General features: G+C 39.0%; 1 protein-coding gene across 1 annotated transcript; it reads right to left on the reverse strand.

Moving 5' to 3' along the window:
- Positions 1-36: 36 nt before the first annotated feature.
- LOC145463846 (transmembrane protein 248-like) lies at positions 37-14,195 on the reverse strand. The gene is made up of 8 exons (XM_081447639.1): positions 13,821-14,195; positions 13,490-13,697; positions 11,261-11,507; positions 10,274-10,333; positions 8,726-8,810; positions 7,856-8,033; positions 6,460-6,585; positions 37-1,518 (listed from the first exon to the last, which is right to left on the reverse strand). Exons 2-8 carry the CDS (start codon positions 13,652-13,654, stop codon positions 1,501-1,503), a joined length of 879 nt encoding a protein of 292 aa, XP_081303765.1. The 5' UTR covers positions 13,655-13,697; positions 13,821-14,195; the 3' UTR covers positions 37-1,500.
- Between the last annotated feature and the right edge of the window lie 108 nt (positions 14,196-14,303).

The raw sequence follows: 14,303 nt of genomic DNA on the forward strand, positions 1-14,303 counted from the left end.
CTCCCCGATCGATGCAAAAATGCATAATGATATAAATTCTTATTTAACTTTATCTTTTAATATATAATTTATTGACTACTTTCCCCTCTTTCATTTAATTTATTAATAGTGTTAAATACTGAAATAAGTTTTGATGAAACAAAACCCGTATAAGCGCAAAATTGCCACCAATAGGTTAATAAGAGCAACGTTTTTTGCATCACAAAAAACCCTGAAATAACATCAACCAAATGTGGTAAAACAGAAATTACCCTTGCGAGAAGCTTAGTTTATTAAGAAAAATATTTCTCGCAAGTCTGCTCTTACAAGGGACAATCATCTCAAAATGGTGAATATACTTTGATTTTGGTGAACAGAACAGAACAGAACAGTAACCTTTACTGGTACATAAAAGGTTTATAAGCCTTAGTAGCTCGCAGCTAGCAAAGCTATTCTGGACAGATTACTATTACTCTAAGAATATGATCTACTTTAATTAACAGAGAGAATAAGAGAAAAGGGGAAATTAAAGAAATATGAGTAAATAATCAAATATTATATCCCCTAAAACGACTACGTACTACATGTAAGTGCTATGGCTAATTTGAGGAAAAATCGTTTTCCTGTAAATTATAGGCTTATTATGGATAACACAAAATCTAGTCAAATAAATTACTTTGTATTTTAAGGAATTCTAGGGGAAGGTCAATCCTGAAAATCTTTATTTGCATTTATTCACTCAGATTAAACAACAGCTAAAATATTAAATTAAATACGGAAATTGATATATTTACTTCATAGAAATGTCAACAGTAATACAAGTATATAGTTAAAAAAATCTCCACTGTAACCCTATGAGCAGCTGAACCAAAATCAAATTGAAATCAGTCATGTGAATGCCAATACTTGTTATCTAAATTTTAGATCTTTGAAAAATCCAAGTACAAAGCTGAAAAATAATTCTGGTATGTCACCAAATTCAGCTGAAGTGTATGTGTCAAACCAGAGCCATCTAAAATCTACAGAGGAACAATCATACCATGTAACTCTAGCATGATGCTGATACAGACATAGTTAATCATAATTTGTGTACAACAGCCTCTGATAGCAATAAGTTCAAGAAAAGTGCAACAGTTAAAGCAGGCCTAAAACAATTATTACTGCTTCAAGAGCAGAAAAAAGTGCCTTTTTCTTCCAGGCTTATTAGAATCTAATTAGGAAGCTAGCAACCTTTTTATGCTTCCCCTGCCATGTTAATGTCGATAAAAAGAAATTAATCCTGGGTTAGCAAATTGCCACTGACTCGCTCATGGGGAAACATGCAAATATTGTTTACAACAGGAATATTATTTAGCAACTGTAGTAAACAATCTGAATGTCCACAATAACACAGTGCAAAACTATTTACAGGTGTGGAATATCTATACAGTATGTATAGGACTGCATCACCATGAACATGCAAACAATGAATGTGTGATGATTTGACGTCAAATTGAATGGTCTGCTCATCTTATATGTACATCACAGTGGAAGGTTTGCCTGCAAAAATAAAGCAAAATATAAATTGTGTTGACCTCTATGGCCGATTTAGACAATTCACCTTTGTCGCATGCCACTACATAATGTATATCATATTATTGATTTTAATAATAATTAACGCACATACAGCTAATGCCATCATGAAAAAAACTTGCCTACAACTCTAAACAGAAACCGAAGCTAGAACTACCACTGCACCCTATCGGGAAGCAGGGGTAAAAGATGTTATCACCCGGTTGGAACAACGTGCGAAGCAGCGAATGACGCATAAACCGCCGACGAAATTGCTGTCGCCAAAAGCGTGTGTGAAGATCGGGCAATGGAATGTTAGGACAATGTTTGAGACTGGTAAGTGCGCACAGGTGATCAAGGAGATGCAGAGGTATGGTATTAGTATTCTAGGAGTAAGTGAAATGAGATGGAACTCTTGTGGGAAGTTGAGGGTAGCTACAGGCGAAACTGTGCTATACTCAGGAATGGATGAAGGTGAAAATCATGAGAGAGGAGTTGGCTTTATTCTGTCCAAAGAAGCTGCACAATGTCTGCTGGAATGGGAGCCAGTGTCTGAGAGGATAATCAGAGCCTGGTTCAACTCGAGGTGGCAGAAGGTTACCATCTTGCAATGCTATGCCCCAACAAATGAGGCAACGGAGGAGGTGAAGGATGATTTCTACGACCAGCTACAGATGGTTTTGGAGCAGGTGCCATGTAGAGATGTGAAGATCGTCATGGGAGATATGAATGCTAAGATGGGAATGGATAACACAGGCAGAGAGGAGGTGATGGGTAAACATGGAGCAAGAGCTGAGATGAATGAAAATGGTGAGAGATGGGCGGACTTCTGTCAGGCAAATGAACTGGTAATCGGTGGAACGCTGTTCCCCCATAAGGAGTGTCACAAGCGGACATGGAGGTCTCCTGATGGTGGTATTGTGAATCAGATCGACCACCTGGCATTTAGCAAGAGATGGAGGAGCTCACTGCAGGACGTTCGCGCGATGCGTGGAGCAGACGTTGGGTCAGACCACCACCTGTTGATGGCAAAAGTTAGGCTAAGGATTGCCAAAGTGAGAAAGGGGGATAGTGGCCGAGTGCGTTTTGAGGTCAGCAAGCTGAAAGATCTGGAGGTTAGGAACGCATTCAAGCTAGCACTGCATAACAGATTTGAGGGTCTGCAGCAGTTGATGGAGGAGAAGGAACTGTCAGTGGATGATGAATGGAGGCAGATTGAACAAGGTTATGTGGAGACCTGCGAGCAGGTGCTGGGTAGGGCAAAGGCAAACAGGAAGGAGTGGATCAGCAAGGAGACTTGGGATTTAATCGAGCAGCGAAAGATGGCAAAAAACACCATAAACATGGCCAGAACAAGAAACCAGAAGAGAGAGGCAAGTAAAAGACATCAAGAGTTAAATAGGGAGGTGAAGAGGAGGTGTAGGAGAGACAAGAGGGCGTATGTGGAAGCAGAAGCTGAGAGAGCTGAGGAGGCTGGAAAGAGAGGTGATGCAAGGACTTTGTACGAGATCACTAGAAAGCTAAGTGGGAGGATCCAGAATACTTGTAAGCCAGTGAGAAATGAGGCAGGCGTGTTGCTCAGGACAGCAGAGGAGGAGATGCACCGGTGGAGGGAGCACTTTCAAACAGTGCTTAACCATGAGGAGCCGATCAACCCGCCAGAGGTGGAGCCAAATGACGAACTTAACATCAGGACAGGTCACGTTACACGTATTGAAATCAAGAATGCTATAAAGAAGTTCCACCAGAGGCAATTAAGGCGGGAGGGGACACATCAGAGGAGGTTCTCCTGGGCCTCTGCAACAGGATATGGAATGAGGAGAAGATACCAGAGGAGTGGAGAAAAGGTCTGCTAATCAAGCTGCCCAAGAAAGGTGATTTGAGCTACTGTAACTAGTGAGACAATCTCAGATAGTGCAGAGCGCAATTGATAGCTCTGGTACAGTAGTCCCATAAGTACTCACCCCTACTCGATTCACTTCCGGTTTGTGTCTATCTTGGTAGTCTGCTACGGCTTTTCCCCTTTGCAGTGTGTATGTTTCAAGGTTGTATTTTCATTCAAGGTCCAAACATTACGCACAAATTAATTACTACTGGTGCTTTAAGTTGATTTTCGTTCATTTTAAATTCAACAATACGCTGAAGCAGCAAACGTGACAATTTAGCTCTTCACGCCAACTTTGTAACTTGATACTTTTGTTTTCCTCGCAAAGCCATGTAATATGAAACCCCTGTTTTCTCCAAAACATACGGAAGATGTCCTTGTTTTTTGGAGATAAATGAAAGAAAGTTAAATATCTGATGTAGTGATGAAGAAACGGAACAGAGACGATGTTTTACTAAAAATGCAAATTTTTACCGATGAACAAGAACTAATTTAATTATCAGATAGTCACGAAATACCACTTTCTTTTTCTGTTGCCACCTTTGTTGTTAACAATAAAACAATTCAAAATTAACACACAACGATATTGATGGCTGAGAAGCTTTTCAACGAAAAGTATTGAAGATAAACAGCGCTACTTGGCCGATATGAATGAGTCTCCTCACAGACTGATTAAATTAATTTGCGCTTTCATTAGGTGCCACGGCGTCTGCAGCAATATTTGAGCATTTTTCTGGTTTCTTTTGTTACAAATTCACAATTTGAGGAGTATTAACGCCACTAACTTGAGAACTTTTTGGTCTCTCTTACAGACACAATTAAGGCAAGAAATAAACAAGTCGCTAAGGAGAAGCAATATATTTGAACTCGGACAAGCACACTATTGTAGATTGAAAACAGCAGATGATATCTGTTGAACCGACCTGTTTGTAATTCTAAAAGCTACGCAGCCACAGTAACGTTTCACTTTTGCAATAAAAAGGGACAACTGGCGCTACCTGAAAAATAACTGCCGTCCTTGGTCACATGACACGATATATAAAATACTGCGTGTAAAGATAGTGTATAACACTAACAATGCTAGAACGCATGCGTCTTACATGTTGAGCTCTACCATAAGGAAAACCACTCAACATTTGTGCGTGATTCCGTATGCAATGTATCCTTCACCTAATATAGAGGCCACGAACCCTAACTAATCTACGCATGCGTTTAGGGCAAATTAGTTTTGTTCTAAGGAGAATGGTACCACAAGGAGAGCAAGGGGTTACCTGAAACAAATATATAGCTTTGCGATGTTCAAAGTTAAGCGACGGCGATGGAATGTGTTTTACGTAGAGTACACATGTACCTTTCCCACCCTACTCCCACTACTTCCCTGCCTCTAGACTAATTAATTAATTGAAATTAATTAATTAAACAAACATTAAAGTTTACACCTTAGCGCCATAGGGCCGTAGTGCCATAGCGCCGTAGTGCCATAGCGCCATAGCGCCATAGCGCCATAGCGTCTTAGTTCCTTAGCGGCAGGCAACCCCCATAACCATCCCAATAGTGCACTCTGCACTAAAAACTGGCGTGGCATTATGTTGCTGAACATGGCAAGTAAGGTGTTTTGCAGAGTGATCCTGGAGCGCATCAAGATTGCGTTGGACGAAAAGCTGAGAGAGGAACAGGCGGGCTTTCGAGCAGGTCGAAGCTGCACGGATCAAATAGCAACACTGCGGATTATTATAGAACAGAGTATCGAGTGGCAGTCCTCCTTGTACATCAACTTTATCGATTTTGAGAAGGCCTTCGATAGTATCAGTAGAGATGTTTTGTGGAGGTTGTTGCGGCACTACGGGTTGCCTGACAAGATAGTCACCATCATCAGAGTTCTCTATGAGGGTTTCTCCGCACAGGTGGTACACAATGGACAGAAGACTCAACCATTGGATATGAGGACCGGGGTAAGACAAGGCTGCCTGCTATCTCCCTTGCTGTTTCTGGTCGCCCTGGATTGGGTGATGAGGACAGCCTTTGACAGGAAAAGAGGTATTCAGTGGACCTTTACGACATCATTAGAAGATCTTGACTTTGCCGATGATCTGGCCCTACTGTCGCACAGAATACAGGATATGAGGGATAAGACACGAGCCTTGGAGGTACAAAGTGCGAAGGTAGGCCTGAAGATCAATGCCACCAAGACAAAGCTGATGCGTATTGGTACCAAACGTGGTGATGTTGTGTCGGTAGCTGGGAAGCGGGTTGAGGAAGTGGATGAGTTCACATACCTTGGGAGCATTGTAAGCAAGAAGGGAGGCACTGACGAGGACATTCAGGCACGAATTGGAAAGGCAAGACAGGCATTTGCGATGCTGAGACCAATATGGCGATCCACGGCACTAACAACCAAGACCAAGCTGAGAGTCTTTGGGACAAATGTGAAGGCGGTGCTCTTGTATGGTTCTGAAACTTGGAGGCTGACCAAGGGATTGGAGCAGAAGTTGCAAGTGTTTATCAATAAGAGCCTGAGGAACATCTTGCGGATTTGGTGGCCTAGAAAAATCAGCAACAAGGACCTTTGGAGTCAAACAGGGCAACGACCGATAGAGGAAGAGATAAGGCAGAGAGCTTGGGGCTGGATCGGCCACACACTGAGGAAACCAGATGGACACGTAGTCAAGAGGGCACTAGAGTGGAACCCACAGGGGAAGCGAAAGAGAGGGAGACCCCAAAACAGCTGGAGGCGCACGAGAATGGCAGAGTTGGCGGCGAAGCATGTTACGTGGAATGAGGCAAAAGGCACTGCACAAAATAGGGTTAGGTGGCGCGCGCTAGTTGAGGACCTATGTTCCACTTAGGAACGAAGAGGATTAAGTAAGTAAGTACAACTCTAAACATAGAATGCTATGGGAGTTGACGGCTTTTAAAACATGATTTGATACTCCACAACATTGAAACCAGTCAACAGTGAAACTCAAAAAGTTCACATATCTCTGAAAACCATTACAAGCAGCTCTACAATATTCTCATTCAACACAAGAATCTGGCTCATGTACCTTTTTATTATAATTCTGTTTCACTGGTCTCCCTTTGATCATTCCATAAAGCACGCAAGTGATCACCATAACAAACAAGAAGTAACTGGAGTACTGAAGCCTTAAGTTGACCGCTGAAGCATCAACCTGAAAAGAAAATGTCCAATTAATTTTGACCTGTCGCTTTCTAGAGTTGGTTCTCCTTTGTACGGTTATATGCAGAAAAAATCCACATTCCTGTAAGGACACTAAAATGGCCACCCCGCTTGATTTTTGTAGGGGCATGTCACTGCCAGTAAACTGGTACCATTGCTACTGTTTCATGTGATGATGAACATGTGAGCATTTGAGCAGGCCATGAGAGCTCGTCTTTGCACTGGATCTTTCTTTCCATTCAGTCGCCGTAGGCTTTGCTATTTTGTGCTCTCAGCATTGGATTTTGTTGAATTCAAACGGTTCTACGGTAGCATTTATTGATATCTGAGAGAATTGTCCTTGTTAATTTTATATTTTCACAAACATAACTTTGAATCACCTTGGCTTTAGGATGTTAACCATGGGTAACAACTATATTTCATTGCCTGTAATTTGATTGCATTTGATTAGTTCCAATCGCGACAGATAGCTCAATCTTTATCTGGTCGAATATTGCTTGGAATCGGTGGAAAAGTACTCTGAGGGCAAGATCCATAAAAGTGAGCCTGAACCAAGGAACGGCAATGTAATTACTGTCTACTTTGTTCACCGGGGGAAACACACTTGAATCAGTCACATGGAGTTTGTTTCTGATTTATGGAAACGAGCATGTGATTGCAAAATGTGTTTGCTTATATTTTGTGCTTCCAGCTTAGAATAATGTACCTAAAAAATATACTTTTATAAATTAGCTTTTAAGCTCAAACATTACTAGTTAATGTGAGAATATTTAGCATGAAATTTGAAGGTTACTGTAAATATTGTAGTTCTTTTAAACTTGGGAGTCAACAGAAACTGGTGCCGTCACGCAACGTACATGTATCAAGACACTATACTGAATGATAAATCTGACTGTAAAACCTCCGTTGTTGATGAAAAATGTTGATTTTAGCAACAGACTGAGGTTGAAAGTCAGCTAGTGAAACTATTTGTTCAAGGTATGTATATTAAAGTTGCGGCATCAAACACATTCTCATAATCTTTGATTACTAATAGTATTTAAGTATTATTTCTTTAACATTTGCGACTTTTTGTTTTAATCTTTTATTTATGTAGAACTGTTCAAGCAGTGGTGTTTTCAAAAACTGAAGGCATAAAAACCTGGACTGCTAGTTTTTTGTGACACTTCAAAGGTCACTGCTCTCTTGGCTCATTTCTACCAAAACTTGCAGATTCTAAACTGCCAGGAGCTTTACTTACAGATTGTAATATCATGGCTTACCAAGGTCATTGTCGCAGTTGTAGTATGCTGGTTGTTCACAGGCACACTTGTTTCAACCTTTATTCCGGTGGAACACAGTTTCCTTTCTTGTTCCACTGTTCTTGCATGCGTCTCAATGCCCACCATTTGTGCAATGTTTATGTTGCTAACAGATGTCGCGTTGCAAGTGCTTCTGGACCTAAAGACAGACAATTTTAAATTTTGGAAGAGTAAGAACAATGAAAATTGAAAACACAAAGCATCTCTGCCAATATATCATGAAACAAGAGAAACACGATCAAATATTTATTCAAACAACAGTCTAAATTCTGAACAAATTTCCTTGCATAAAATCAAATATCTCTATACTCTTGAAATTTCCCAGCATCATAAGACCGAGTACTGCGGTAGAAAAACTGTAGATTATTTCTCTTGCAAGGTAAGTGTTTTGTTATACCCCAGGACTAAAAAAACATCAAATCTCCTTGTCAAAGATACCGTCTATCTGACCAACACACTTTCATAGAAATTTGCTGTTGCGTTAAGGCACAAAAGACAGCATGCATCCACTGGCGTCATGAGATGACATAATGATAATCAAGGCTCAAACCTTCAGCATTTGCCAATCCAGTTGAACCCAAAGAAGTTACACAGTCTCAGATACTGATGAGTGTAGAAATCAAATACTGTCCAGTCTACTAAATATTATTAATTTAATGGTGTTTTGAGACAGAGTGGTACAAGGTAATCTACATGTACCCTCTGACCTATCAGAGGAAGAGGCTTTTACAGTTCACAAATGTTTATCTGCCTGAGGTTTGGGGGAGAGGAATTTTCTTGTGTGAAGTCGGACAATAACACACTACAGTTTCCTTTAAAAGATTTACTTACAAGTGATCTGGGACGATATCAGTCGGTACAGTAACTGATCCGCATGCCTCCAGGTACTTTGATAAGCATTTATTTTTATGGCAGTCTGTAGAATAAGCACATTCACATGTTAACATTTTAAAAGATTGCAATAATTTTGAAATGATGACCCTTCTTGAGAAAAACAAGTGACGATTGGCATTATTTAATCTCCACCTTAGTACACATTTATTAAAATTGTCATTTTAGATTGAGAAATTAAGAAATAGGGAGGAAACTCTACTTTGGGCACACCTCCTCTGAAGGAACACTACTGTTCTGGCAAAATGCATGTTCATGTAAATCTTTGTATCTAGTACTAAGATGAATTTCTTAATTCAAGAAGTGAACATGCAATAACATATCACCCTAAATAATAACTACTTTGCTCGGAAAGAAGACATGACTTTTCAATACAAAGAATTCCTAAGTTGCCAAAGTTAAAGAAATCCACACCCTGAGTTTAACATGGAACAGAAGCTTAGGGAAGATTGTCTAGTCAGTCTGTTAAATACAGGTTTACTAATCAAGAAATAACTTGTAAGCAAGGTGTGCATGAGAAATGAATCTTTGTGTATGAGATTATGCACGATGTGTGAGTGTACGGGTCTATTTGTCACGTAATTGATCCACAATCATGTAGGTGTCCAATTACAGTTATCAGATAATTTGCAACTTTTTGTAATTGGATACCTGTAATTGATACCTATGCCGTTTGCACATCAATGAGCTTTAATCCTCTGTAGGAAAAAGATGGCGACTGGTACATTTACCCATAGTTCTTAGCACATGAAAACCTAAACAATGTTCATAAAAACGTAGAAAGGTTATAAAATCTTTGAACCTAGGCTACTTAATATCCTTAGTACAGGGACAAATATTGTAATTATAAGGCTGTCTTCGTGCCTTTTGGGCTGTGTTAGGTTCGCGAGGCATTGTGGTAAAATGTACAGCCGCCATCTTTTTTCCTACAGTAGATTGCTTCCTTCTTACTGTTTCTTAATAAATAATTTTTTTAACCTCTGGAAGGTGCTTATGACTTTTTCCCTCAAAAAAAGTTCTGAAGGATATTTTTTTTATTTTGATATGCTTATTACTAATTGGACTGAGTACAACACAATTCAGTGAGTATTCATGCTTGTAATATCAAATCATCCTTATGATGCACACTCTTCTGATATTAATATAACTCACCTGATTGCTGCCTAAAATGTACTCCACTCGGTCCAGTTACTAGTATTTTAACAATTATTCCACAAGCATGCATTGGATGCGAGATGATACTGTAGATAGCCAACGAGGCCCATTGCGTCAAGTTGGCTATAATCATCTCATGTCCAAGAAGCACAAGTGGAATAACTGTTTTATTAAGATGTCCCAAAAATATAGAAAATTAAACTTAAATAAAAATAAAAACACCCCCAAAAAATCACACATACGCTTAACCATATTTGGCTAAGCCAGTGAAAATGCTTGAATTGCATAACGATCCAGTTTCTTAATGTTATTAGACAAAAATCATACACCTACCCAGGAATGATGGTTGAAGAAAAAACAATGTGATGTTGACAACAAAGTTCTCCGGGAGACCTGATTAAGGAAGCAACATAAATTATTGTAAATTGATTAAATAATCAACTGGCATAATTGCAGATTAATAAATAAGGATGTTTGTTGTCTTTATCAGCTTCATTTTGAAACAAAGAAAAATATATAACACAGGTTATATTAGGTATCTACCTCGAAAATAATTGACCATTTTCCCATATAAGTACCCATAATGATTTCTTTCAGGAAGGACTAAAACTTATACATTAATAGCAGTGCTTGAACTGTCCTATAACAATACTGTCCATTCTTCTAGCTCTTTCCTTCAGTACTCCGTCCTTCTACTCCCATGTTTTTTTTATGTTCACTCAAACAAGATGGAGGCTAACTCGATAACCTCGCAGTTCAATTAGCCTCCATGCACAAACTATATACACCATTGTCACCTTTAATTGTTATATATGTATCTTATTTTCTTTTTATGCTAATATTGTAATTTCAAAATGTAAGTGCAAAATAAAGTGAAGTTGAAGTTGAAGTTACAAGGTGGTAGCTTCTACAGATCTGCCTCTTTCTTTCAGAATTCTATAGCCCAAGCCAAACGATCACAACATGTCAACACAACACAGTGCAACATTGTTGGGGGCAACATATTGTGCAAGTTTGGCCACCCCGTTAAGATGTGTTGTGATGTGTTGCAAAATGTTGGGTATTGGTGGCTCAAATTTGACCAAGTTTAACTCAAGCCAACAATGTCCAACATGTCGCAAAAGGGTGGTCAAACATGCACAACATGTTGCACCCAGCAATGTTGCTACATGTTGCATTGAAATGTTGCAAATCGTTTGGCCGGGACTTAAGGTGATCTGTAGAATTAACACATTGGGCCCTGTGTAGCCTTATCTGGTCGTGTGAAAATCCCTGGTTACTAAAGAAACATCATGTATCAAAAGAAACAAAGTTACAGACCTTTTAGACCAAGTTGCGTTGCTGGCATTTCTGCTGTAACATGAGTTACATTGTTGACCACTGCAGTAGAATCATCCGAAGGAAACACAGAGAGATGAAGCACTGGTATAGTCACAGTTGTAAACCCAACAGGAGTAGGGCCAGTAACGTTGGTTGAGTTTACTTCAGTGACATTGGACAAAAAAGTTTGATTTTCAAAGATACAGAATTCAGAGGAACCCAAGTGATCTAAGAAAGAATGCCATTCCTATAACAACAAAGCAATATGTTAACAAATTCCTTAACTAAGAAAAAAAAATCACAATAGGCTGTGACAATAATGAGTGATATAAAAGCCATGTCAAATCTACTAGGAAAATACCCTCCAAGGATGCACATGCTCAAGAAGTGGGTTTCTAGAACTCTATTCTAAAGAAATACTTAGCTAACACAAGCTGTTGATTGTGTGAGCAAAGAGGATTCACATTTTGATTACCACAATAAACAAGTGACTTCTTTCTTTTTTCATTATTATTTTCGTAAGAGTTATTAGATTCTTTTAAAAATCTATTAACTCTAATTATAACTTTTATTATTACTCCTATTATTAAAATACTTGATTCTGATTGGCTAAAAACAATTGCATTGTTCGTGTAACACAAGTGCAAGTTACAATGAATACTTCCGAAACCAGCACAGACACTCAAAGACTACCAACAGCCATCAAATCGTTCCAAAGAGAGCCAAAGGTAATTACATGTTTTCCAATCACTTCTGAAAATCACACGAACCCTTCCAAAGATCAGCGAATATCACCAGACTGTTTTTTGAACAACTCCAATAATCACCCAAAACCCTTCCGAAGATTACCAAAGTTTTCCGAGGATTGCTGATGATTGATGATCAGTTAAAGCTTGCCAAAGACTTTTGAAGATTGTTGGAAGTTTTCTGAATGTTCTAAGAAATGTTTGAAGATTATTGGAATACCAAACACACAGTTGCCAGCCTGCCTAAGGAAACAATGTGTAGAAAAAGACCTAAAATAGTATGTTTTCAAGTGCATTATTAACATGTAATCACAAAATTATTCTTGTGCAATTTGGAATAAATAAGCACTGGTAAATTTTTCAAAGACTACAAACTGCACTTGCTCTATACACTTGTGCAATTTTGTTAGCCTTTGAAAAATTTACTTGTGCTTGTTTACCGTAAATCCTCAAATTAGCACCCCCCTCGAATAAGCGCCCCCTTCGAATAAGCGCCCCTCCTATCGGCCGAAATTGAAAATACGCACCTCATAATGAGACAACAAAGGATGTATAGTTTTTGTCATGTAGTATTAGATTTGTACATTGTTTCAGTTTGTGAACACGTTTAGTGAAAACATTGAACACATTAAGTACCAATGGTGCTGCGATGTAAACTTTAGGATTAGCTTTTTATTTCAATAAACAGCTTATGTTGGTGTTTATGCGCAGAGGATGTATTAAAAAAATGATAGTCAGGCCACGGTTTGGGAAATATTAAACAAGCACCCCCCTGGAATAAGCGCCCCCCCGTCTTTTCCTAAATTTGAAATAAGTGCCCCAGGCGCTAATTCGAGGATTTACGGTACTCCAAATTGCACTTGAAATCATGTAATTACCCATAAAAAACTTTTTAACCTTGAGAGAACTTGACAAAGCTGTGGAAAATGTGCCAGCAACTTGTGGTTTTGTTCTCCTAAACTTCTGCTCAGGTTTTTACAACTGACGTAAACTCAGGCAGAAACCCAGAACGTTTTTTGTTTCTTATAAATTTGAGGTAATAGACTGCAGAAGGACAATCAAAAGTAACAGGCCATGAGAGTCTCATTTCTAGTATTTTGATTAATAAAACATTTTGCCACCTCTTGCAATGTTCCCTATTTACACAAATTAATGATGATTCAATTTTCATGGTCCCTGTTAATTTTTCAAATTCTCCAACACATCAAAGGATGGAATGATAAAAATTCCCATATAATAGGCGAAGTGAAAATAACGAGGCAAGTATACGAGGCAAAATAAGCACTTTTTTCCATATCGTATAAATTCAAGAACTGGACAATATTTAAACTCCCCACAAAGGCACTATCAATTCTTTAAAAATCCAGTGTCAATGTAAGTTAGAATGTAAGACATATAAGCTTACAGCCGGCCAGGTGAGGAGTGTACAAATTTATATTAACAGAACGAATACCAACTGCTACTTAAAATCATCCATTGCTACCTTCTTGTGGACATCGTCTGTGTTAAACCAGCCGTACATCTGAACGAAGTAGCCGAGAGAAAACAAACCAATGGCGAAAGCCGCTAGGCAGACAGTAAAAACAACACAAGGAGGACGGGAGGCAGCGAATCCAAACAAATTCTTGCAGCACTTGCAGTCGACCATCTTTTCGGAGTATTAAGTCGTTCCGTCTTCTTCAAAATAAAGCCTTCAAGAGAACAAAAAAACCTGCAGGTGTTATTTTGTCACAGGAAGTTTTGTACACGTAAGCTACCATTAAAGTTTGAACTGCATGAAGAGCTACACGTACAAACGGAACGCTTACGATTACCTAAGCCACTACAGGAGATAATGTATTAACGATTTTTGCGAGTTTCTACATCAAAGAAAACTTATTTCTGAGGGAAAATTACGGATTCAACCCACTGCACACATCAGCACAAGGCGCCATGTTAACTAGCTGACCTTGGTATCCTCGCCTCTATAATTACTTCAGAGACGGAAAAGAAACTGGGAACTAGAACTATAAATAATAACAATAATCAAAACTTTTCATCCTACAGTACACTCCAGATTATTCAAATCTATTTTGCTGTGCTTTTTTGAGCGTGAAGTGAGCGAGAAAATAAAACAACAATGTCAAAAAAATGTCGACCAGTGTGCTTTGCCCGCCGTTTGTTATTATTATCATCCGGGAACTCGCTAAACGCACCAAGCGTTCAAAGCCCATCAGTTTCCGATCGCCCGAAATGCTACACTGTACAGCCGGAAAGACCTTTTATGCCTGGCGTGGCGTGAGGTTACAAATTTTTAA

The sequence above is a fragment of the Orbicella franksi genome, chromosome 12 (assembly GCF_964199315.1).
Source record: "Orbicella franksi chromosome 12, jaOrbFran1.1, whole genome shotgun sequence".
NCBI lineage: Eukaryota > Metazoa > Cnidaria > Anthozoa > Scleractinia > Merulinidae > Orbicella > Orbicella franksi.